The 25,501-nt window shown below is 37.6% G+C and overlaps 1 protein-coding gene across 2 annotated transcripts in view; it reads left to right on the forward strand.

Annotated features, from left to right (window-relative positions):
- The window catches only part of RFX3 (regulatory factor X3), a 324,392-nt gene that overhangs the window by 291,412 nt on the left and 7,479 nt on the right, over nt 1-25,501 (forward strand). For both annotated transcript variants that reach the window (XM_027862977.1, XM_027862978.1), the window contains exons 14-15: nt 3,940-4,148; nt 12,019-12,172. In XM_027862977.1, coding sequence (XP_027718778.1) covers nt 3,940-4,148; nt 12,019-12,172 — 363 coding nt within the window. The remainder of the gene's footprint in view (nt 1-3,939; nt 4,149-12,018; nt 12,173-25,501) is intronic.

The following is a 25,501-nucleotide window of genomic DNA, read 5'->3' on the forward strand; positions in this document are numbered from 1 at the left end:
CACTTTTGTTCTGGTCAAGTAGTTTTAAACTTATATTTAGCTTTTAACTTTGAGGCGATTATCTGTATTGTTGTTGTTTCTCTAAATAAAATATATTTAAATTCTCAGCTCAATCAAATATTAATAGATGGATTAGGTTTCATTTTGGGAGTCAATAAGTTAATAGAATTCAACTGATCTTTCGTTCATGCTTCAGGTTCAAAGGTTTTTAATCCTTTCCCACTCCTACATGTACCATCTTATAAGGACAGATGTCTTGTGTGAGGCTACTAAAATCAATCACTTTCTATATTTTAGTAGAATTTGACTGTTTAATTTTAGTGATAATGAAAACTCCTTATTTCCAAATGTATATTCTAATTTATTTATAACTTGTTTCCTATATGCTAAAAACCACTACAGATTTTCGATCCAGCCTTATACATTTCTTTTTTTAACTCAAAAAACATGCCTCATATACTTTTAGAAGTTCCCAAGAAAAAGAAAAATAACAATTTCAGTTTCAAGGCAAATACCTCATAGTATTGTTGTTGTTCAATCCTTTCAGTTGTGTCCAACTCTTCATGACCCTATTTGGGGTTCTGTTGGCAAAGATACTGGAGTAGTATGCCATTTCCTTCTCCAGCCCATTTTACAAATGAGGAACTGAGGCAAACAGGATTAAGTGACTTGCCCAGGGTCACACAGTGAGGAAGTGTGTGAGGCCAGATTTACAGTCAGAAAGATGAGTCTTCCTGACTCTAGGCCAAGTACTTTTATCTACCGTGCCACCTCACTGCCCTCATAGTATTGAACACAGCATTAATTGATGATTATTCACCATTATCCTGGAAAAGGCTTCCATTTTTCTTCATTTTGAAGACAGGTAGCTATAGATGTAGATGTAGCTATATGAGACAGCATGGCATAGCAGATAGAGAACAAGCCTCAGAATCAGGAAGTTCTAGATTTGAAACCTGTTCCTAACAAAAATTGGCACTGTGACTGAGCAAGTCACCAAAGTCTCAGTGCTGGCAGACAGCCCTCTAAGACTTAAATTGTAGAGAAATTGCTGATGGGCTTTGATGGGAGGAGTTTCCTCACAGGGACATTCACTGTATCAATGAGATCCCTGATCCAGACCAAAAGAAATTTCATCTATATGTATGCCTGTATTTGGAACAGTTCTGTTGTTGAAAACCAACATGAATGGAACTCAAGTTTTACTGTCAACGGCCATTAAACAAGCCACATCATGCTTGGAGAGCTATCTAAAGGAGGAACAAGGGGCCAGGTCACAGGATCTGGACACAGGAGATCCTGAGAAAGAGAGCAAGACCCAGAGCCAAGAATCAAAACTCGGAGAAACAAGTCACAAGAGGCATTGAGATGAGCCAGTACTGCTGGTGGCTCAGTTAGAGCTGTGAGCATTCCCCTAGGCAGTTATGGTAGCCCATTCCTGGGGAAGACGAGGATGTTTTGATTGGCTGAACTTAAGAGTTCTGAGTTGCAGTGGGATAAGCTGATTGGGTGTCCTAACTTAAGTACAGCACCTGGGTAAGCCTTCAGGACCAGGACAGGTAGGATGGGTGCTACCAGTCTGCCTAAAGAGGGTCAAACCACCCTGGATCTGAGGAGATCAAGGCATCCATGCTGATCAGCAGTAGGATCAGGCCAACGAGTGGCTGCTGTACTTCCAGCTTCAATGAGATAGGGAGATCCAGTCTTAAAAAGTGTTCCTTGGTCTAATAACCATTTTCATGGTCAAACCCCAACGCCTACCCTTACCGTCCCCCCCCCCCACTACTACTCCATGCTTGCTGGGACTTCTGCCATTACTCTGCATTTATACTAGTGATAATATCCAGGTGCCATCCCCTCTTCCCAGCAGACTTGAGGCATAGATTTGGGGATTATAGTGATGGCAAGCATTGTTTGGAGCCACAAACTCTTCTTAATATATAGTAAAATAATATAATAACCACCAGAAGGACATCTACTACCATCACATTAGTGTCCTGTCCCAGGGAAAGAGATGAATATGCTATAAAGGGGGCCAGTGGGTGGCAGTGTAGGAGGAAGGTAATAGCCCTTCAAACTTCTCAACCATTTCTGCCCAATTCCAGACCCCCTCATTTTATAGATGATGAAACTGAAGCCCATGTAAGATAAATTATTTGCTCATGGTCACAAGTAATAAGCAGAATTCTTTCCCAGGTCCTCTGACTGCAAATCCATTGTCTTTTCCACTACACCATGTTGTCTCTTCCCATTAGATTGTCTTCTCCCGAGTAGACTATAAGCACATGGAAATCATTTTGCAAACCTTAAAGTGCTATATAAATGCTAGCCATTAGCTATTATTATTGACGGCACGATCTGTGTTGTATTCATCTTTGTTTTCCCCTACCACAGTGCCTTGCAGAGAATGGATGTCTAAATATTTATTATTTGTAGGAATCATTGCCCCCTACCTTTTAGATGAATAATTTTGTCATTTAATACTTTCTCTGTGCATGTGTATGCACGCGCTACACTATGCTATGCTGAATTGACCCAGGTCTACCCAAGTAGAAATGTGATCCATGATCCTGAAGCCTCACTAATACCCATTAGACATTATATTGAAATGTATGTATGAAGGTCTGATGGCAGTACTGTGACTGTGATGCATTTTGGTAACCAGATAGAGCTATGGTTGTTTAATGAAAGAACCATGAGTGCCACTCTATCATACTTGGTGGGGGGAAGGAGGGAATAGTTGTCTTATTTCTCTTCTAACTACTTAAAGAATTTTGTGTTTGCAAAAGTTTGGAGTTACCCATAGAAATCATGGAATTTTAGAGCTGAAAGTGACCTTAAAAGACCACCCAGTCAAAGCCTTTCATTTTACAGATAAGGAAAATAATATCTAAATAGAGTGACTTGGGCCTAAGGCCATCCAACTTGTCAACGACAGAACAAGGACTAAGACCTGTTTCTCTTGACTCTCACTTGACAGTGCTTTGTAATCGACATTTCCTTTGGTTGCTATGCTTTGACCCAAATTGTTGAAGGATCATTTTTTAAATGTTTAAGATAAAACAATCCCTGAGAAGATCATAGATCATTTTACTACCATTAAAAAGGATTGTCTAAAGAGAAAACTGCCTGGATTTTCCCTCCGGTTTTAATTGCTATAGATGCACAAAAAGTTTCATACACACAATCAATGCAGTAATTGTATAACCTGAACTCTGCAGATGATTGTTGACTTTTTTTGGCAAGTCACATCTCCACATTTCCTGACAAGTGGGGTTTTTTTGTTTATTTTTCACTTCCATGAATTAATTTGCATTAACAGAGCTGCGTTGATAGCCCTTGGGATTTACGTTCCCAATCTATAAAAGATATGGCATATGCTTCTACATAAAATCATGTCAGTGTACCTCCATTCTGTTCATGAGGGACCACTTCTGGCCAATTCAGTTGCATATATTTTATACACTCTAACTTCCTACACATCTTCTCAAATGAAGAGCTGGGTTTAATATTTTATCTGTTAACATAAAATTAAAATTAGTAAAATAAAAATAAATTTTAGAAGGATGATCATTTATATTGAGTGGAGTTTAAAGAAATGGAATATTGCACTTCCAGGTTTCATCTTTTTCTAATGGAGCTTGATATTTATATTATCCCTCATGTAGATTAGCCAATCTGAGTAAAACCTCTCGAGTTCCTAGGGCTCATCATTTTTTTTCTTATTAGAATGAGAGAAGGAAAATATTGAACCCCTAAAAGTGACAAGTGTTATTAGTTTCCTTAGCAACTGGCAAAGGCAGTTTCTCTTTCTCTTGATTCATTTAATTTTTTTGAGCTTTCATTATAGTTTTCCATTCATGCATATAGTTTATGTGCTGATGTTAATTGAAGAGGTACTGAGTTACGCTTCTTTAACTTTTCTGTGTCCTGTAACAGGAGCAGGCTTCCTGGGTGTGCCAGTGTGATGACAACATGGTTCAGAGACTAGAAACAGACTTCAAGATGACTCTTCAGCAGCAGAGCACCTTGGAGCAGTGGGCTGCCTGGCTCGATAACGTCATGATGCAAGCACTAAAACCTTATGAAGGGAGACCCAGTTTTCCTAAAGCTGCGCGGCAATTTCTGCTAAAATGGTCTTTCTACAGGTATCATTTTAAATTCTTTTAAATGCCATGTCCTCATATTAGTGTTGTCTGTAAAATGTTTTTACATTTGACTTTGGCATATGCATGCTATTGAACAGAAAGGGATGGGGAAGGAGAAGAATATTTGTGTAGTTAGTGTCAGAGGTCCATGGTTGGAATCGCAGCTCTCCTACTTTACTTGTGTGATTATGGACAAGGGCCTCAGTTTTCCCACGTAGAAAATGTGGGACTCAAACTGGACAATGTCTACAGGTTCCTTTAAACTCTAAATGTTGTGATCCTTAAGAATACTAGATCTTTAGTTTGGCGGGGGGAGGTGTTGCTGTTGTTGAGTGAGTCGTTTTAGTCCTGTCCGACACTTCCTGACCCCATTTGGAGTTTTCTTGACAAAGTTACTGGAGTGCTTTGCCATTTCCTTCTCCAGCTCATTTTGCAGATGAAGAAACAGAGGCAAATGGGTTAAGTGACTTGCCTAGGGTCACACAATTAGTAAGTTTCTGAGGCCAGATTTGAACTGAAGAAGATAAGTCTTCCTGACTCCAGGGCCACCACTCTATTTACTGTGTTCCACATGGCTTACCTCTGTATACTAGCTCTTCCTTCACAGAGTTGTGAGGAAAAGGCTTTGCAAACAACTAAAGTAATAGAAAAAAATGCCAGCTGTTCTATTGAAAGAAGGAATGTTATTTATTTCTGGTAGAACACCTAGAGATGACTTGTTCAGTCGCTTCAGTCACATCTGATTCTTTGTGACTCTGGAGTTTTCTTGGCAGAGATACTGGAGTGGTTTGCCATTTCCTTCTCAAGCTCATTTTACGGATGAGAAAACTGAGGCAAAAAGGGTTAAGTGACTTGCCTAGGGTCACATAGCTAGGAAGTGTCTGAGGCCAGATTTGAACTCAGGAAGATGAGTCTTCCTGACTCCAGGCCCAGGACTCTATACATTGTGCCACGTAGCTGCCCATGTTCAGGAAGTTAACCCAAAGGCAACAAGGTCATGGGGTTGCATGAAATCTGCTAGTGGAAATATATTTTTTTTCCTGTAGAAAAATGCATCTTTCTCAAGACCCTTTTTATTTATTTAAGCGAATAAGTGGATGAGATAGCTTTTCTAACACTCGAAGAATACTCCTTTTCAAATATGAATTGCCAAGACTCAGCTAGTCAGCAAAATGCAACAATTCTCACCAACCACATAATGGGTTAGAGTTTTTCTTAAACCATTAGCACACAAAATTGCTTTTGCTATTTAGTTAAATTGTTAAATTGTTCTACTGGACAGTTAATTGTACTGTAGAATCATTTCAAAATTAGAGTAATTTAGCCTTGAATTTAAATTGGCATAGGAGAATACCAAAACAAAAAAGGTTGTGCAATACCTTGATACAGTATTATCACCACAACTATTAGTTTCAGAGCCCCTATTGTTTGTACATTGGTGGGAATTATCAAGTGTATAAAAGGCAATGGGAAGTGATGTATAGGTGGTGTGTGTGTGTGTGTGTGTGTGTGTGTGTGTGTGTAGTTTCTTAAAGCTTATACCACGGATTTCATCTTTATGGTTTTAACTTTTAAAGAAAGTTAATTTCAGTCATAAGTTCCAAAAGGACAGATACCAAATCTTATATTATCTTTGTCTCACACTCAGCATCTAGCACAGAACTCTGCACCAATGTGTTGTTTAAGTTCTTAAGAAATATAATTTATTTGAATTGAATTGCTCTTTCAGTTGGTTGAGATGAGAAGCGTAGCTTAATCTTAAATGTTTAGCTAAAGTAAAAATTTTCTAACTATTCAAACATTATTTTTCTACTGTCCATCAAACATCAGAGCTCTTTAATTTCAATAAAAGAAAGGCTTCTAGACTTTATCTCTAGTAGATTAACCCTTGGAAATGCTGTTCTACATGGTTGCACATGTATAACCTATATCAGATTTCTTGCTGTCTTGGGGATGGGGAGGTTAGGGAGGGCGAGATAAAAATTTGGAACTCAAAATCTTATTTAAAAAATGAATGTTGGGGGCACAGTGGATACAGCACCAGCCCTGAAGTCAGGAGGACCTGAGTTCAAATCCGGCCCCAGACCAAACACTTAACACTTACTAATTGTGTGACCCTGGGCAAGTCACTTAACCCCAATTGCCCCCCTCCAAAAATTGAAAGTTGAAAACTAAAAAGAAAACAAAAGGAAATCCTGTTAGGCTGAATTTTATTGGTTCATTTGCTATTTTAGTGCCCACTCCTTTTATCCACACAGATTGGGAAAAACCTTCTCAAGTTTTCTGTCTGACTTTGGTCCTCATTAGGTCTTAACAGATCTGGTTTAATTACTGAAAGGTTCATTGGCAGCAAATACGTGTTTCCCTATATATATGAAAAATTATGAGAGTGGCGTCTTTGATGTTATACAATAGTAATTGTATTTTCTATATAATTTCACAATTTGGGGAACATCTCTCTTATGTATAAATCTCAGATGTTCCTCTATTTCTTTGGAGCTAAATATTTGCTTCTTCCACCTGCCTATTTCCCTAGAAAACTGCATAGATAGGAAATGCTCTTCATGGGTAATTGATGAAATAGAATCATACTAATTTTTCGCCTTCAGAAACCTATGAGGTTGAAGTCACATTAATCCTCTATATTAGAAAAAAGCAAGGGTTTTTTTTTCCCCCTTCCTTCTGCTTTCTTAGGTTGTTAATATCAGACCAGCTGTATTCCTTTCTGGTTTTTTGTTTCTATATTTAGTTGGTATCTTTTAGTGACACCCCTGGAGCCTTAGTCTCCACAGAGATCTAGTGCAGGTATCTTGAAAGAAAATTACTTACTTGTATTTCTTGTTTTCTACAGATAGAAGAACCCAATAGATCATCACTTGTCTGCCCTCTATCCTCTCTGAGTTGGAGATAATTGGCTTATTATTATTAGATACAATTATTGTTATTATTTTCATTTCAAAAAGATTTGAAGGCTTATAGTTATTGGCCATTGAAAAAAAGCGATTCAGGCAGATGCATGCCTCCTGCTGGTGGACAATGTCAATGGCTTAGAGCTTTTTGAATCAGACATGTCTTTCTCTATAATACAAGGACATCTATTGTGGTAATAAATTACATTCCCAGATCATCAGAGAAGGAGAGCTGAATGTAAGACATTTTCTCTAACATTGTGTGAAACTTCTCTTGTAACCATTAAATACAGTGGTCCCCAGAATTCTAAAGCTAGAATGGGGGGGGACAGCCAAAATTTTTTTTGTATTATCTTTTTATCTTTAATGTCTAGTATACATAAAGCATTAACTAATTAATTGGATGGGTTTTGAAGAGTCTTGCTCATAGTCACACAGCTAGTGAGTCAAGGAACTAGGATTTGGACCTAGGTCTTTCAACTACAAATTTGGGGATTTTGCCACTACACCATACTGCCCCTCCCCCCAAGTAACTGGCCATACCACTTGATTTCTCATCCATACCTGAATCTCTTCTATAATATACTTGTTAAATAGTTGTCCTGCCTTTGCTTGAAAGTTTCCAATGTGGTGGAACCCATATTGGAGTCCATTCCACTTTTGTCCAGCTTTCTTTGTTAAGACAGAACTTTCCACATCAACTTTTTGCAGCTTTCACCCTTTGCTCCTGGTTTTGCCCTCTGATTCCAAATAGAGCTAGTCTAGTCACTTAAATACTTAATATTTAAAACTCTCCTGTCCCCCAAAATCAAAATAGTTCTCTTTCTTTGGCAGGAGTGAAACAGTATCTAGGCAGGTCCTCTGCCATGTTTCCTGGGCCATTTAGCCCCCGTTATAGGGCACTCTTCTCAGCAAAGACAAGCCAACAGCATATCCATCCAGATATTTCAAGAGTAGAGACCATATTTTGGCTTCACTTTGTATCTTCCTCAGCATTTAGCAGTACCAGAGCTTTGTAGACACTTAAGGCTTATTAAATTGAATTGCTTTGAACCTTTCTGATACAATGGCTTAGAAAGCAGCCAAGAAGCTGTAAAGACTATGGCTTCCCCTCGCCAGCACAACTTACCCTCTAAAAGCCATTATTATTTCTTTGAACTGAATACAAGCACTGAGGGGGACAAAGGTAACCTTTTCTTACTTCCATATGTGAGAAGGGTGTGGCTTTTGTCTGATGGTATTCAAAGAATGGAGCTAAGCCTGTCTTATTCATTCATATGTGCATTCCAATTTAGGGTATTATGAGCAAAAAAAAGATAAATACATAAAGGTATTTCTTATTCATTACAAAATAATTAACAATTACATTTCCCTTCTAATAAGGAACCAAGTACACAGTAACTTAGCAACATCAAATTGAATGGAATCAATATTGAAACATATCTTATGTAAGACAAAAGCAGACAATAGGTTTCCAATTAAACTGCTAATTGTGTCACTTAATACTTGACACTAAGGGCAGACACACACCAGGAAAAGAATAATATAATACACAACACTAATAACACTTTGTGTCAGCTGATTTTCTTTTTGGACCTTTCCTCTAAATATTAGATAGAAATGCCACTGCAGGCTTGAGAATTATTTTAAAATAAAAACCTTCAGAGAGATGTTGTACTTGAAAATCAGATCATTTCTTCATTTATCTGCAAAGTTCAGTACTTAGTTCTTCCTATTTATGCAAGTAATATTAATTCTTTTTGAAAATATTTTTAATTTACAAAGGACCTAATAAAGAGATTTTAGATTTCTGTAACAGCAGAAGAAAACTAATTGATAGCATCTGCAATTGTATTAAACAATTTTCTCTCCAGTCATTTACATGATTATAGCATTGACAGCTATTAGGGGAGAAACAGACTATTTTGAAGTCTGGACTCAGTAATATGTACGTGAAAGAACTGATGCTGAAATATATTTGTGGTTTTTATTTTGTAGAAAGCTCTGTTAACAGTCAAATAACCTAGGGAGTGTGTTGGATGTGACTAAGGAACCACTAATGGCATCTTAATGAAGTCTGGCATCGAAATGCTGCATTACAGCATTAAACAACCGATTTTATAGTTTTCTTTGATGAGAAGTTACTCAAAACACTTGGAACCTCCTAAGCTAGTCCCCTTGTTGCCAGCTAGGCTCTTTCAGAAGCCACATACACTCAATCAGTATGCATTTATTAAGCTCTTATTATGTACCAGGCAGTATGCTAAGGGCTAGACATACAAAGAAATGCAAAAACGCAATCCTTGCCCTCAGGAAGCTCCCATAATAACGGGAAAGGCCGCATGTAAATAAATAGCTATATGCAAGGGATTTATACATAGAGAGAGAGACCGACAGAGTCAGATGGAAGATATTCTCAGAGGGAAGTCACTAGCAGCAATATAGGAAGAGAAGAGAGGGTGAGGGCAGAAAAAGCCTCTTGCCAAAAATGGCATTTGAGCTTAGTCTGAAGGAAACCAGAAAAGCCAGAAGGAAGAAGTGAGGAGGGAGAACATTCTGGGAAAGAGGGGCATCCAGTGAGAAGGCCTGGAGTCACTAGGTGGAGTGTTGTATTTAAGGAACATCAAGGAGGCCACACCATAGGGTTCTTGGAGGGGAAGTAAGTGCAAAAAGATTGGGAAGGTAAGAATGATCAAGATTGTGAAGGGTTATAAATGCCAAACAGGACTTTCTGTTTAACCTTGGAGGTAGTAGGGAGCTCTGGAATTCACTGAGAAGGGAAGAGATACAGTCAGACTTGTACTTTAAGAAAATAACTTCAGCAACTGAGTAAAGGATAGATTAGAGCGGGGACAGACTTCAGACAGACCAGCAGGCTATTGCTATTGTCCAGGTGTGAAGTGATGAGGGCCTGCACCAGGGTGGTGGCTGTATGAGTGTAGTGAAGGGGCTGTGAAGGTAGAAAGCTGAAGACTTGATGGTGGATTGCACATGGGAGAAATAATGGAGCGGGAGATAGTGAGAAATCAAGGTTGGCAATGAGGTTTTACAACTTAGGCTTATGCTTAGGTGACTAGGAAGATGGTGGAGCTCTTGACCTTTAATAGGAACGTTGGAAAGTGGGGAAGGTTTGGGGGGAAAGATAATAAGTTCTGTTTTGGAAACGTCGAGTTTGAGATGCTTACAGAGTATCCAGTTTAAGATGTCTAAAAGGCAGTTGGTGAGACAAAAGTTTAATTCAGGATAGAGGTTAGAATTATCTGCATACATGTGATCTTTGAACCCATGAAAGCTGATGATATCACTGAGATAGTACAGAAAAAAAAAGAAAAGAAGACTCAGGGTAGGAACCACAATTAGTAAGTGTGGTCTGGATGAAGCTCCAGCAAAAGAGACTGAGGAAGAGTAGTCAGACAGGTAGGGGAACCAGGAGAGGGTAGTAGGGAAGGATATTGTCAAATATCAAAGAGTATCAAAGTTCGCTGGCAGATCAGTGAGGATGAGGACTGAGAAAGTGCTATTAGATTTAGCAATGAAGATTGGTCAGTTGGTAACTTGAGAGAGGGAAGTTTTAGTTGAATGATGAGATCAGAAGCCTAATTGCAGAGGGTTTACAAGAAAGTGAGAGGAGAAGTGGAGGCTCCTAGTGTCAATAGCTTTCTCAAAGAGTTCGGGCAAGAAGAATAAGAAGCTACAGGACAATATCTAGTGAGGATGGTTGTTGGATCAAGTGAGGTTGTTTTTTTTTTATTTTGTTCTGTTCTTTAGGATAAAAAGGGATACATGCATACAAAAGGAGTCAGTAGATAGGGAGAGATTGAAAGTTAGAGAGAAGATGGAAATAATATGGGGGGGAGGGAATCTTCTGGAGAACACAATATGGAGTAGGTTCACTTGTGTGCATAGGAGGATTTACCTTGGCAAGAAGAAGGCCCACTTCTTTACGTGCCTCAGGGATGGAGGAGCAGATAGTGAAGAAAGATGTCTGAATGCTGTGAAATAAGGAAGGGGGCAAAGCAGTCTTGTTTATTAGGCTACTTTTAAGCAAATTAGTACTTCACAATATAGATTAGAATCCAAAAGTAATGGGTTGGAGTCAGAAGTTTCATTTTCAGAGCCCAGCCCTGCTATTTAAAGGCTGTATGTCCTTGACAGATCACTTTCATTTTCTGGACCTTTGTTTTCTCATCTGTAGAAGGAAAAAGTTGAAGTAGATGATCCCAAAAGGCCTTTCCAGCTCTCAATTCTATGATCTTATGACTGCCAGCCCTTTTCTATAGCCAATAGGCCTGGCTCCTAATTTTTTTTTTCCATCCAGAAAGATGCAAATTAGAGCAGATATAGTGTTTCTGTGTTTCTTCATTTCCCAGAATAATTGACTCTAATTCTGGGAAGTTGTGATAATAATATACCATGTTACCTAGTTTGAGTAAAGTATCCTTGTAGATTATGGTTTTAATTATATGAGTAGCTATGATCATAGGATTTAGAATAGGAAGGGGCCTTAGAAGTTATCTATTCCAACCTCATCATATTACAGATGAAGAAACTGAGAATGTTAAGTAATTTACCCAAGGTTGCACTGACAATAAGTAGCAGATCCAGAATTTAAATCTGTCTTGTGACTTCAAATCCAGTTTTCTTTCTGCACACTAGGGTGCCTCTCAAACTGTCATTGTTCACAGCATATTTAGAGTGACATGTGGAGCCATGACATTTCTTTTTTTTGGTGCAATATGGCCCATGTAAGAATTGAACCACTAACTATGGTCACATTAGCACCCTAGTCAAACTATCTGAGCCAACCATACTTTTCAGTAATAAAAGTCTTCCCTTGTCACCTGAAAGGCTAGCAAACACAGAGTCTGTTTAAGTTTCTGCCATAAATGGATCATACAAGTCAACTGCTTCTTTGACTCCCTGTAACACTGATTGCCTGTGTTTCTTTTCTCTTGGAACAGTTCAATGGTCATTCGGGACCTCACCTTGCGCAGTGCTGCTAGCTTTGGCTCGTTTCACCTGATCCGTCTGCTGTATGATGAATATATGTTTTACTTAGTAGAACATCGTGTTGCTCAGGCAACGGGAGAGACACCTATAGCAGTCATGGGCGAGGTAAGAGCGACCAGAAGAACTCTAATCTGTTGCTCATTGGGGAGGTTCAATATCTATAACTATTTAATTAAAAACGTCTTGTGGGGGGATGAAAGTAAGAAAGGTGTATGGTTTAGGAAATAAAATAATCATCCAAGGCTAAAGAGGTGAAACAAATAAATAAAATCTACCGTTTTTCAGTGCCAAAGAGCAAAAAGCATGTTCATCATGCTGAGAACAAAATAGAATAAATAATTCCTTTCATCAAAATATCTGGATAACACTGAAAATGTCTCTTCTTCAGCAAATTTCCAAGCAAAACTTGTTAGTTGATAAAAACATGGATCATTTAGGATAATCAAGAGGAGACATAAATTACCAAATGGTGGCTGTTGTACTTTATTTGGGGAAAACTGTATAACTTTGGAGATAAACAATATTACAAACTACTTGAGCTCCGTTAAGCAAAGGATACATTTTTATGCTAACATGTTTGACTCGTACCACTAAGTAGAAAAAAGATGAAAAATAGAAATTAGTGATTTTCTCCTATTTTAATGACTGTTAAGATAACTATGTTTTGAAGTGCTCCTCTCAAAAATTGCTCCAAATATCATAGCTCACATAAAATAAAGATCACATTTATTTTGTGCACCAAGATACTGCCTTTATATTGCTTTTTTCTCTCCAAAATTATTTACTTTTGGACTTTTCTCCAAAGGTAAGTATACCTAAGGAGCAACAAATTTGCATTCATGCAACTAGACAAGAAGCACTATAGTTCTTCACTATTAGGGATGAGCCAACACCATCTTTGAAATTCTCTTAGTTTTTACCTTTCCCCCCTCCCTTTGTTTTCAGTTTTTTTTTTCAATTCCTGGTATCAGGGTGCCGGTAGTTATCCAAATATAACGTAAGTACTTTGAAATTTCTGATGCCAGGCTCACTACCCCCTCCAACATTGGCATACCCTTTAGTGTGCTTGACATATTGGCCAACCATGTCAGATACTCATGGGATTCTTTAATAGAATCAACAGGATATGGTAATAACAGGGGTTCTCATTAGTGCTGTGTGAGTAAGCCTGATGAGAGATCCTTGCTTTCCCTTATACCTCTAAGGGACATAGAAAATGGGCATGAGCAGCTTATGTAATATGAAGAGTTAGCAGCTTCTAAGGATGTTTGTGCAGACAGCATTAGGTAGTAAGAACCAAATGGGGCTACAGTTTCAATATTGACTATACCATTGTTATATTTATGCATGCCTATACAATTCGTGATGCAGTGGCAGATTGTGATAGTAGGCAGAGACATAAGCAAAACCCAGAAAATGAGAAAATTCAGCATTAAATGCCTCTTGTGAGATCAAAAGGCCTGTAAACTCCTCATGATTTTAAATTTCTTGCTATAGAATTGACCAGTGTGCAAGAAAGGCCCCTAGGCTATCCAGTCTCACCTATTATGGAGCCCAGGGGTCCAATTAAGGCTAATATGACACCCTCAGCCTCATCACAGAAAACTGATGCCTCACACTCCTGTTTGGCTCCTGGTCACTTTTCTAGTTCTAAATTGGCCTTCTAATGGGAGTGGGGGTGGGGAAAGAAAATATGGGTAAGCCACTGCTTCCTGGTTTCCCCACATCTTTCTACCAGGCCTCCTTGAAAACCAGATCAGAAAAAAAATGGCGTTTGCACTCCCTTCATTTGAATTCATAAGGTGCTATTAAAAGCATTGTAGCCACCTTAAAAGTATAATTCCAAGCAGTATATAGATAAGCAGTTGGGCCTGTCTTAGGAACAAAAGCTCATTCAGGTCCCTCTAGTTCAGGTGACCATTATTGCTAGTGGTTGTAATTTATTTCCATATTCCTTATCTTATGTATATTTGTAGTATGTATGTCATACTCCTTTTACTAGTGTATGTCTCTTTTGTCACCATCTGCTCCACTTGTTTTAGGAATAGCTCTCAACTCAGTCCTTGTTGCCATTACTGTCTCCAGAGGATGGGGTTTCATTAGAGATGAGTGGTGTTTTAAGGATTTTCTTTTGGGAAATTTGCCTCAGTGTATTCCAGCAGAAATTATATCTAGACCATGATTCCATTTTTTATTATTACCTCATTGGTGCTCTGATTCTGTTGGTGTTGGTACTTCTGCTCAGTTCAGATCACAATCCAGTCATGCTTCCACATTTTGTCCAATTTTTAAACTATGTCTTTTCATAAAATTTCCATAGAAAAGATCTACCATGCACTAGATTCTTTCCTTTCATTCACTTAATATCTTGAAGCTACCAGTGTAACACTAAGGCTCTCCAACTGTTGTCTATCCTTCTCCCTCAGTGGCTTTTGGGTAATCTCTATCTATAAGTCATTGTTGGTAATATGTTGCAGCCTACCTAGACTAATGATGCCTCTTTCCAAAATTAATTATAATTTGGAGTTATGTCTGATACAAACTTACCTTCCCATATTTACTTCATATTATTTCCCTTCACACCCTCTCTGTTCCAACCCAACCCATCCCCCAGATATGACATTGCATTTTCTGTCTCTGTTTATTTGCCCAAGCTGTCCCCCATTCCTGGAATGTATTTCCTCCTCACTTCTGCCTTTCAGAACATTTGTTATTCAACGTTTAGTACTCAAGACAACTTATCCTTTTATCCTTCCCTGATTCCCCAATTATATTAGTGTTTTCTCCCTTCTCATTTGTTCTGTATTATCTGTGTATTTGTTATATCTCCTCACTATAATGTAAGTTCCTTAAGGACAGGGATTATTTTGTTATTATCTTTGTACCCCTCCTTCCCAGGCCTATCACAGTACCTTACACATTTTTATTGTTGTGGAATAGATCCATATTTTATGACTTCCACAGCTACTGTGGTTTTTATCCAAGTGGTTTCTGGTTCCTCATACATATACTTTCATTATCATACCTGGTTTTTTCTTTAAGTAAAGCTGCTATTTGGATATGTTGTGAAAGCATTTTTTGTCATAGTTCATCCATTATCTTCTGTAGTCAGCTTAGGAATCCATTCACTTCTGAGTGGTAGGCAGTCCAAGGTGTTAATTTTAATCTCTAAAGCTCTCTACTTTATTTGGTTATATCAATAAGTTCTCTTGCCCCCTTGTAGTCAGAATGAGTGCTCCTACTAAGACTAAGCTCTTCAGACACAAAAAGTCAGAATGTTTTCTGTGGAAGACTAGACTCTCTTCAATTCTTTTTGTCTGGTTTCTCCAAACAATAGTTCCTAATTTTCACCAGACTGGTATTTTGCATGGAAATTTTTTGATGATAACATTTTCTACTTTGATATTTCACCCTATGATATTTTTACTGTTTTATCACATGAAAAATTTAAACAAGCATGAAAAGCCTGTTTATATTATGATCTAAATGAAAATATTTGCTCAACTGCCTAGCCAGTGTGCATTTTGACAGAGCTAATGTACTTGTTCTAAAAAGGAGACGTAAAAAGAATTGTTAGCATTCTTTAAGACTGAATTTTTTAAAAAAAAGTTTTAAAATAATGAAGTTGATAAAAGTCATTTTTAAGTCTTGAATAACACATTTTTTAAACTCAAAAATAATTTTAATTAGCATTACTAATTTTAAATTCTAAATGAAGTTTGTTTTTTTTCCTATGTTTGAGATCATTCTATCTTCTCAATCATATCTGGGCTATCTATCGAGACATAGCTTTACTAGGACAAATACACATACACACATCTATGTGTTTCTTTTGTACAAAACAATTATACACATAAACATGCCTATTTCTACAATCTGATGATGCCTTTATTTTCAACAATGGAAATGGAGACCTCTATATTGTGAGGCCCCTAAACTAGAAGTAGCTTTATAAGCCTAAGAAAAATAAAAATGTTCTTCTGGATGACTGCCTGCCAAATGTGTGCGTGCACGCGCGCACACACACACACACACACACACACACACACACACACACACACATGACTTATTAAAGTATCTGAGAATCTGAAATTCTGGAGGTTTTTTTAATCATAAGAAGGGAAGTAGATGAATTAAAATCTGTTTAATGCTGGATTTTATTCCATCTTTTATTTTGGTTTAAATTTTGTACAGGTGTCTAGTGGCCTTCTGGCAATGGTGAGATTTTTAAGAGTTGGGATAAAATATAATAAACAGGTCGCATCTGTCTGCACACCTGTTAAGTCATGAGACATGCTGTTTAACTGTGTGATGACATATATACCAGCCATTCACCATCCTTTCAAAATTGAACCAAAAGATAGTTTATTTTGAGTGATGCATAGATTTCATGTTTCTCTTGAAGTGAACTTGAATACTTTCAAACAAAGCAATCTTTTGCAGAATGCAAAGGATAATGATTTTTTCATATAAAGAAGTAGAAAACTCACCTTTAAACAAGTTGTTGAAAGCTGGGGAAACGATGATAAAAATTAATTCATAGTTCAGTCATTAAAAAACAGAACAAAGACTTCCATTTTTCTGGAATTATGGCATTCTGTATAATTGAGTGTTGTGGGCAAATTGCCATGTATGTGTAACACATACACATTACCAATTTTTAAAATAGCACTTGTGAACTCTCCTTAATACAAAACTATACTAAACACAATCTAATCTTTTTTTAATGATTCAGAAGTCACTTCCTGGTTTTGCAGGGCCTCCAGGTCATAATTATGAACATCAGCTATTATTATACAGTACTAATCATATAGGAGGTGTGAACGACTGGGTTGAATCTATACTGACTCTATAGTATGCCTTGGAAATAGTTTTTTGAAAAATAAATCACTGGTAGCTGCTTGTTTAGCTGTCAATTCTCTCTTTTTTAAGAAGAGGAGAAAAATTATCATCATTTGAACTTTCTGCTTGTTTAAACACTATATAAATGTTTACTGTCATACAAAAAAAAATTGACTCTAATTACACATACACAACCCAGAAAAGTATACCTTAAAAATCACAAAGGTATTTAAGAATACTACTTTCAAAGTCATGGTTACCTTGGAAAAATATGCCATGGAAGCCATTTATATTTGTGCCTACTAATCCAAGTTTTTAATAGTTCTCTGATGTTACAGTGAAGCCATATATACATACATACATATGTATTTTATATATATATATATACAGACAGACAGACAGACAGACAGACAGACATCATGGCCTAGTAGACTGAGGGCCTCTCTTGGAATCAGGAATTACAGAATCATATTAGTATTGTGAGGACCCTCAGCATTCCTCTAATCTGATACGTACCTGAAAAAGAATTCTTATGACAACATATCTGATAAATGTCTATCCAACCTCTTCTTGAGGACCTCCAAAAGTCAGGGAACACCCTATCTCCTTTTTTTAAAAAATTTTTAGGCAATTGGGGTTAAGTGACTTGCCCAGGGTCACACAGCTAGTAAGTGTCAAGTGTTTGCTCTGAGACCGGATTTGAACTCAGGTCCTCCTGACTTCAATTGCTTTATCCATTGCTCCACCTAGCTGCCCCCAAACACCCTATCTCCTGAAGCAGTTCACTCCACTTTTGGATATCTCTAGTTTCTAGGAAATTTTTCTTTAGAGCAAGGCTAATAGTTTCTTATAAACTTTAGATGTCAAGTTTTTATTTATGTAATCATAATTTTCTCAATGTTTAATTTTTATTATATTATTTTGTGTTACTCAGAATTTTTTTTTTAATTTTAATTTATCAAGTACATCTTCAACTGAGGAAGACTTAATTCAAGCCCTGTTTATGGTCTATACTATTTGTGTGACCATTGGCAAGTCACTTAATGTTTGAGTGCCTGATGTAAATCTCATAGATAAAAAAAAAAAGATGATAATGGATAGAAGAGAGAGGATAGAGAGATAGAATATAGATCCATTTACTTGAAATGAAAACGAAAAATCCAATCGTTTCTTCATATGCAAAGTAGTAGACTGGCTCAGGAGACCTGGGTTCTAGTCTCACTCCTCTCACTAACAAGCTTAAGCAAGTCACTTAATCGCTCTGGACCTTGGTTTCCCATCTCTAGAAGATGAAGACCAAGGCAGATGATGCAAGATTCTCTGCCTCTGAAGTTATATGTGCTTGTTGTGTAAACTTTGAGTATCAGTGTAGAAATCAATATTCTAATAGAAGGTTACAGAATCCTAAGGGTAAATGTGATCTATCATATATGGAAAAAAAGTGTTCAGTTCAGTCATATTAAATGATTATGTGAGCAAACCACAAAACTTTGCCATTTATTTCAAAGCAAGAAAAAATAATAAAACCAGTGCGTTTTCATAAGTGCAGCCATTTTGAAAGGGGCAAAAACCCATGAAAGCTAAAAAACTGTGATAAAAGTGATCATAAAGGAACAGATAGGTTTCTTCAATAAAAGTTCATAGGGAAAAAAACTATTCATTTAGTTGAATTAGGTTCAGTAAGGTTGGATTTTTCAAGGAAAACTAGATCTGAAGAGAACCAGTTCAATGACTGTTAGTCCATTGTAGTCAAGGATCATACTAAGAATTGCATATGGAATGATATACTTAGTTTAGCACATAATAACTGCTCCATAATTATCTCCTACATTGAATTAAATGGAAGAATTGAAAGGAATGAATTATGACTGTGATTATATAAAATTCAGACTCATGTCTGAATAATTCCCAATCTTCCCCAAAGCCCCACCCTTACCATGGTTTGCAAAGAAAATTAGCATAGACTTTTATGATAGCATAGGAGCCATGAGAGCCCTTTGCCAGAGGTATATGCATCAGGTAGCTAGTATCCTCAGTGGAATTAGCATCTTTGGAGATTATCTCTGCAAACACTTTGATTCTACAGTTCCCGCTCTATGATCATGTGGCTCCCCTGCATCCCCTATAGCACAATGTATAACTGTGGATTGAACCACTCCACATTTTTATTCTAAAATGGCTTTCTCCTCTATAGCAGGCTGCCAAACTGCTTCCCCTCTCACAGTTGGTCAGTATGTGCAAACTGTTTTGAAATTGGAAACTCATTTGAGTATTCGTTTAAGCAAAACACACTTTGGAAGGTAAATCTGCTACCATAGAGCAGAAGGGTCACGCCTTTCACCACCTCCACAGCCATTTGTGGCCAAATAGAAATTATTTTTTTATCTGCTTCCCTCCCCTGTATCACTGCAAATTCTAGTAAGTTGGATATAAATTATAATGTGCAACTTAGTAGAAGAGGTGCAGGTGGGAACTGCCCCGAGAAACACAAAAAACAGACTTTTCATTCTTCGTAGCTGAATAGGTCCTTGAAGCACCTATCATTTCGTCCCCTTATTTTACAGGTGAGGAAACTGAGGCCCAGGGAAGTCAAGTGACTTAACTAGTTACATAGCTTCTTTGTAGGCGAATGAACACTAGAAACCAGGTCTCCAGAAACCAAATCAGAATCCAGTGTACTAAACAAATCAGTGAATCAATTTACCTGTCACTTTGGAATAGTGCATGTTACATAAGTAGTCCCCATTTTATGAGTATGGAACGTAATTCAAATGACCCTTAAATGTACCAGCACTGTTTGAAATGTACTCAAACCTGGATCTGAAGATGAATTCTCATAAAACTTCATTTTGCAGATCTTTTATGTTCCCCAATGATTTTTATTCCATTCTTTCCTTCTCTTCTGTTTCAGAGAAGGGCCTATATAACAATGTCCAGAATCACACACCATATCCCTGTAGTATCTCAGCACTAGGGGCTTGTCAGTTTCCTACACCTTACTTCTCAATCCTGTTGGCTCTGTGCCTCAGCATCCTCTCAGAGGGATGGAGAAACTGTGGCTTACAGGTGTGTACTAGTCAACAGAGATCCTAATTGGTGTTAAACCTCCAGCTGCCCATCAGTTAGGAGATTGTGCATTAACTGTGTCTGCCCTTGGAGAAATAAGGTACCTAGAGGGGAGAAATAGGTCCCCCATGGATAGGATATGCCCAGCAGAAGCAGGAAGGAAAAATCTATAGCATATATAGTAGATGGAGCACTGGACTGCAACTCAGCACAGTACCTAGCACACAGTAAGTACTTCATATATTCTTGTTGATTAATTGACTGATTGATTTGGAGGCAGATATCAGTTTGAATACTAACTTTTGTTATTTGAGAAAATCACCCTCTGTGGATCATAGTTGCCTTATCTATAAAATAGCAAGGTTGGATTACATGTTGTGTATGGTCCTTTCTGGATATAAAACCCTATAGGTCAATGTTCTCAAAAAAAAAAGTGGTGGAGGTGGAGAGCAAAGACAAGAAAAAAGTAAAGCTTAAATCGTTCAGATTATTTAAGGGGAGCTCATGAGTGCCAAGGTCTCAAGACAAACTTCCAAGAAAGCCCACCATCTGATGTCTGCTAAAAAAGGGGGTGGGGGAGCTGCAGGTCCTCCCCTTGGCTGTCTGGTTATACCTGCACAGCCTAAGGAAGGGACTCAGTTTTGAAGAAAAGTCCCTCAGTCTTAGAGAAAGGAGTGACAGCCCCATCTAGTGACTGTTTTACCACGTAGGCTCACCCTGCCCTGGAGGGTACACTGCAGTGTTGGAAGGAGGTAACTTTGAGGTTGTCTTTATTCTTTGCGGTCTACTGCCAAAGTGGGGGACATGGTTCTTGGTTAGCTGGTGACCTTAAAAGATATCCTTTCCGATTTTACTTCTGTGGCCATCAAACTGCAGACAAACATTTTATGTATGCTGAAGGGTTATTGGGCAAAGATATCTAGGCTAATGGAAAGGAATTCATATTTTTACTCAAAATCTCCTTCATGGGGACTTAATGGTGCTTTTCTACTGCAGTACCATGATTTACCAAATGAAGTGGTAAGGGTTAACAGAATCATAAGTAAGTGCTACCAGGCTAGGCAATTGGTATGTGAGGGCAGGAGGACAATTGCTGTAAGTGGTCCTAAAGAGGCAACCAACTTCTCTCCCCTTCCCCATTCTGCCTTTAGCCAACATTCAGAATCAAGGAGAGCCCCGGGACTTTGGGCTGGCATTCCTAAACTGGCCTTTATACTCTTTCTAGCTATAATAGCTGATTGTGTTTGAAAGAAAAGGGGAATTAGAGCTGAGTGAGAGCTCCTTGTGGCAGACTAAGACAGCTCTGGGAAATTAGATTGTCCAGCTATCTTTCTTTGGTTGTCCTTCCCATAACAAACATCTACTTTCACTGTTTAAAACCCCAGAGGAATAAAATTGTTATTGCCTACTTCTTCCTTGATTGTGAAGATAGGCAAATAGAAATGATCTCATGACACTTGGTCTAAATGCATGGCATGTGAAACTTCCGACGTTACTGAATTAAAACTATTTTAGTGTTTGTTTTTAATTTTCAAAAATTATATAACTGGACAAAACTGGGATATTAATCTTTAGCTGTATTTCTGTTGAAAATATAGGAAAGGTTCCATATAATTCATAGATAGTCAGAAAGTTCTGAATTTCTTTTTCAATTTATTAAACACCTTCAGCATACAGAACACTAAGCATGACATTAAGAGAAACTCAATGTTTAGATAAGACATGACCTCTACCCTAAAGGAACTTACAGTCTGATATTAAGGGTCTATGACATCAACTGATAGATATAAAATTTATTTAGGGGAAGGAAGCATCCAGACCTCTAATTTCATTGGTTGAGGAAATTTCCTGCATGGAAATTCCTTCCACTGATGCAAATCAGCACCTTTTCTGCAACTTAAAATCTTAAAAAGTCACCTAAGTCACTGAGGTAACTTTTGCCCATGGTCACAAAACTAGTGTATGTCAGAGATGGTATTTGAACCTAGATCTTCATGATTCCAAGGCTGCACCATACTACCTCTAATCCATATTTGGAGGGATAAATACATTATGGAGGTACAGTACAGAAGGGTCCGTGAAGTCTGAGGGAAGAAAGAAATAAATGGGAATTTCATGGAAAGTCATAAATAATACCAATAGGAGAAGAAGGGAAATAAACATTTCTATAGCACCTACTACGTGCCAGGCACTTTGCTAAGCACTTTACAAATATTATCTCATTTGATCCTCACAATAGCTCTTCCAGGTAGGTGCTATTATTATATCCATTTTACAGTTAAGGAAACTGAGGTAAACAGATGTTAAGTGACTTGACTTAAGGGTTACATGTCTAGTAAATGTCTGAGGCCAGATCAGAACTCAGATTAGAACTTCCTGACTCCGGACCCAGTGCTTTATCTGATGCACCACCCATTAGCTGCCTCTATAGTATGGAGCAAAGTTACGAAATTATAATATAGCAAATGAGTTTTTAAAAGCAAACATTTAAAGAACTGTGTACTCTTTACTCAATGACTGTCACTATTTCTATTCCAGATTAGATTTTTCAGTTGTTGCTGCTTTGATACCTTCTCTTCTGACACTGTTCTCTCCAAGGTTACCAGTGATCTTTCTCTCATGTTTTTGTTTGTTTGTTTTACGGCTACCTTTTTTTTATTATCATAGTCATTACTCAAGATACCCTTTTACAGAACCTTCCTTGTAACAAAGAAAAACAGTTAAGCAAAACCACCACAAAAATGGCCACATATGACATTATACACACCGTTCTCCATCCTTTATCTACCTCTCTATCAAGAGGAGAAAAATCTCTTTCATCCTCTGCTCCCCAGGACCAAGATGGTCACTGCATTGATCAGAGTTCTGAGGTCAGTGTTGTCCTTCTTTACATGAGTGTATTCATTTGTATATATCATTCCTCTGGTTCTCCTGCATCAATTCATACTTCTTTCTCCAAATTCTTCATATCCATCATTTTGAATGATGCAAAAGTACCACAATTAATGGGCACCTACTTTGCATCTAGTTTTTTGACACAAAAATAGTGCTGTAAATATTTTGGTATGTAGGGGACCTTTCCTCTGTCTTTTTACTTCATTCCTAGTAGTAGAGTTGCTGGGTCAAATGGTATGAGCAGTTTAAGTGATATTGCTTGCAGAATTCCAAGTTATTTTCCAAAATGATTTGATTAATGCACAGTTACATCAACAGTATATTAATGTTTGTCTTCCTATAGCCCTTAACTTGACCATTTCCCTTTTTTATCTTCTTTGTGAATTTAATTGGAATGTTGTGAAACCTGCTATGTATTATTGTTTTAATTTGTATTTCTCTTATTAGTGATAGGGATAGCAGTAGGGATTGGACCTATGGTTTCATTGGTGTTAGGAATATGAGGAAATTCTCTACCAATACAAGCCAGAACCTTTTCTGTACTCTCCCACCTTAGGGAGCTGCCTGGGGCACTGAGAAGCTAAGTCACTTATATAGGATCACATGACCAATATATGACAGAGGTGAGATGTGAAGTCAGATCTTCCTGGCCCCAGGACCAGTTCTTTATTCACTATGTCCTGTTGCCTCTCTGTTCATAGTGCTTTAGATCGTTTTTTCATGACTCCAGTGATTTATAACTGCGAAGGCCTACACCTGACCACGTCACTCACCATAAGACTTTCAGTGGCTCCTTCTTACCTCTGACATAGAATACTGACTCTTCCGCCTACCATTTAAGGCTTTCTGCAGTTGGGCCTTTCCAGCTCATTTCCTGTTTCTCTCCTTCATATACGCATAGGTTCTAGCCAAATTGCACTGCTAATTGCTAATTGTTAATTCAGCATTCTACCTCCTGTCTCTGTGTATTCATGTAGGCTGTTCCTCATGTCTAGAATGCACTCCTTCCTCAGCTCTGCCACTGAGGAGCCTTTTCTCCCTTTGAGTCTCAGTTCAGCTCAGGTCCACCTCCGACCAAAGCCTTCCTGGGCCCCCCAGTTGTTACTGCTCTTCCTTCTCAAACTACTTTCTACTGTACTTGCTGGTACATATACTGTCTACAACTTCCCCCCGCACATCCTCATAGCCCCTGCCCATAAAGACCAGAATAGCTCCTTTTCTTGTCAGTCCCTGCAAGTAATAGGTGTCTAACAAATGTTTGTTGAACTGACTTAAAACTAATTTAATTTAAATGATATAATGTGAAATTAGACCCATTAGTTTTTTTTAGATCATGGCAATATGAAAATATTAACTAAAGATAACCTAACAAATTAAATAAAGGTTCATGAAAGATTTAATGACACTGTATGGGGGGGAGGAATAGCCTGTAGACAGTTTTCTTGTTTTTGTTTTTTTTTTTCTAACATTCAGACAAATAAATCGCAGAATTACAAGGAATCCAACAGTATTCTTTGGGCTATAGCCAAAGTGGTAATCAGAGGCAAACTAATTCAGTGCTTTGCAAAATACAAACAACCGAAAAAGAATGGAGAAAATAAGTCAATTAGAAAAGAAAACGGAAACATTACAGAAGGAACATAAACATAAATTAGATCTTAACCAGACATTCATAGCTTGACTTGAATTAAATCTGTAACAAGCTAGAATGAAAGGAATATATAATAAAGTGCTTATGGAAAGGGTGGGGATAGAATGGATGGAATATTGAAATATATAGAAATTAATAGCTAAAATTAAAATATAAAGAGCACTCTGTTACAATCAAAAGCTAGAAATTAATTCAGAGAACTCTGTAGGCATCTTTATTTGAAAAAACGATTTTTTTTTCATTGAAAATGACAGGCTTAAAGTCATAGATTCAGAAGGTTTCTAAAATTAGAGATTTAACTCAGCCCACTTATTTTACATATGGGGAAATTGCAGGTCAGAGAAGCTAAGTGACATCTAAAGCCATACAGCTCTTACATGGCAGAACCGGGACTAGACTCCTCACTTACCTATCTACTGCTTTTTCTGCAATATCATGCTAACAGCTCAGAAATAATGAATGATTACTGAAAGAAATAGACATATATACACACACACATGCATATAAGTATACATATATGTACACATGTTTTTCTATGGAGGTATGCATACACACATTCACAGTGTAATACAACAGCAAGACAACAGTGGAAAGAGCATAAGACAAAATGACAGAAACATAGTAGAGTCAGGATGCCTGGGTTCCAATCTCAACTCTAACAGTTACCAGGTATGAGACCTTGGACAAATGTCATTTAATTTCTTTGAGCCTAAGGTACCTTCTCTTTAAAATGAGGATGACTATATTTACACTAGCTGCTTCAAAAGTTATTGTTAGAAAAGTACTGTGTAAACATTTTTAAAAATTAAAGCAAAAGGAAATTTCCTTACTGTTGTGATTACTTTGTCCTTCCTGTCCAAAGATCAGAGTCACAGACTGTTAGAAGTGAAAAAGACCTTAGAGATCATCTAGCCCAGCTTCTGAATTACGTACGTGTGTGTGTGTGTGTGTGTGTGTGTGTGTGTGTGTGTGTGTGTGTG

This window comes from Vombatus ursinus, unplaced genomic scaffold (genome assembly GCF_900497805.2).
Source record: "Vombatus ursinus unplaced genomic scaffold, bare-nosed wombat genome assembly UNPS02014770.1, whole genome shotgun sequence".
Classification (NCBI taxonomy): domain Eukaryota; kingdom Metazoa; phylum Chordata; class Mammalia; order Diprotodontia; family Vombatidae; genus Vombatus; species Vombatus ursinus.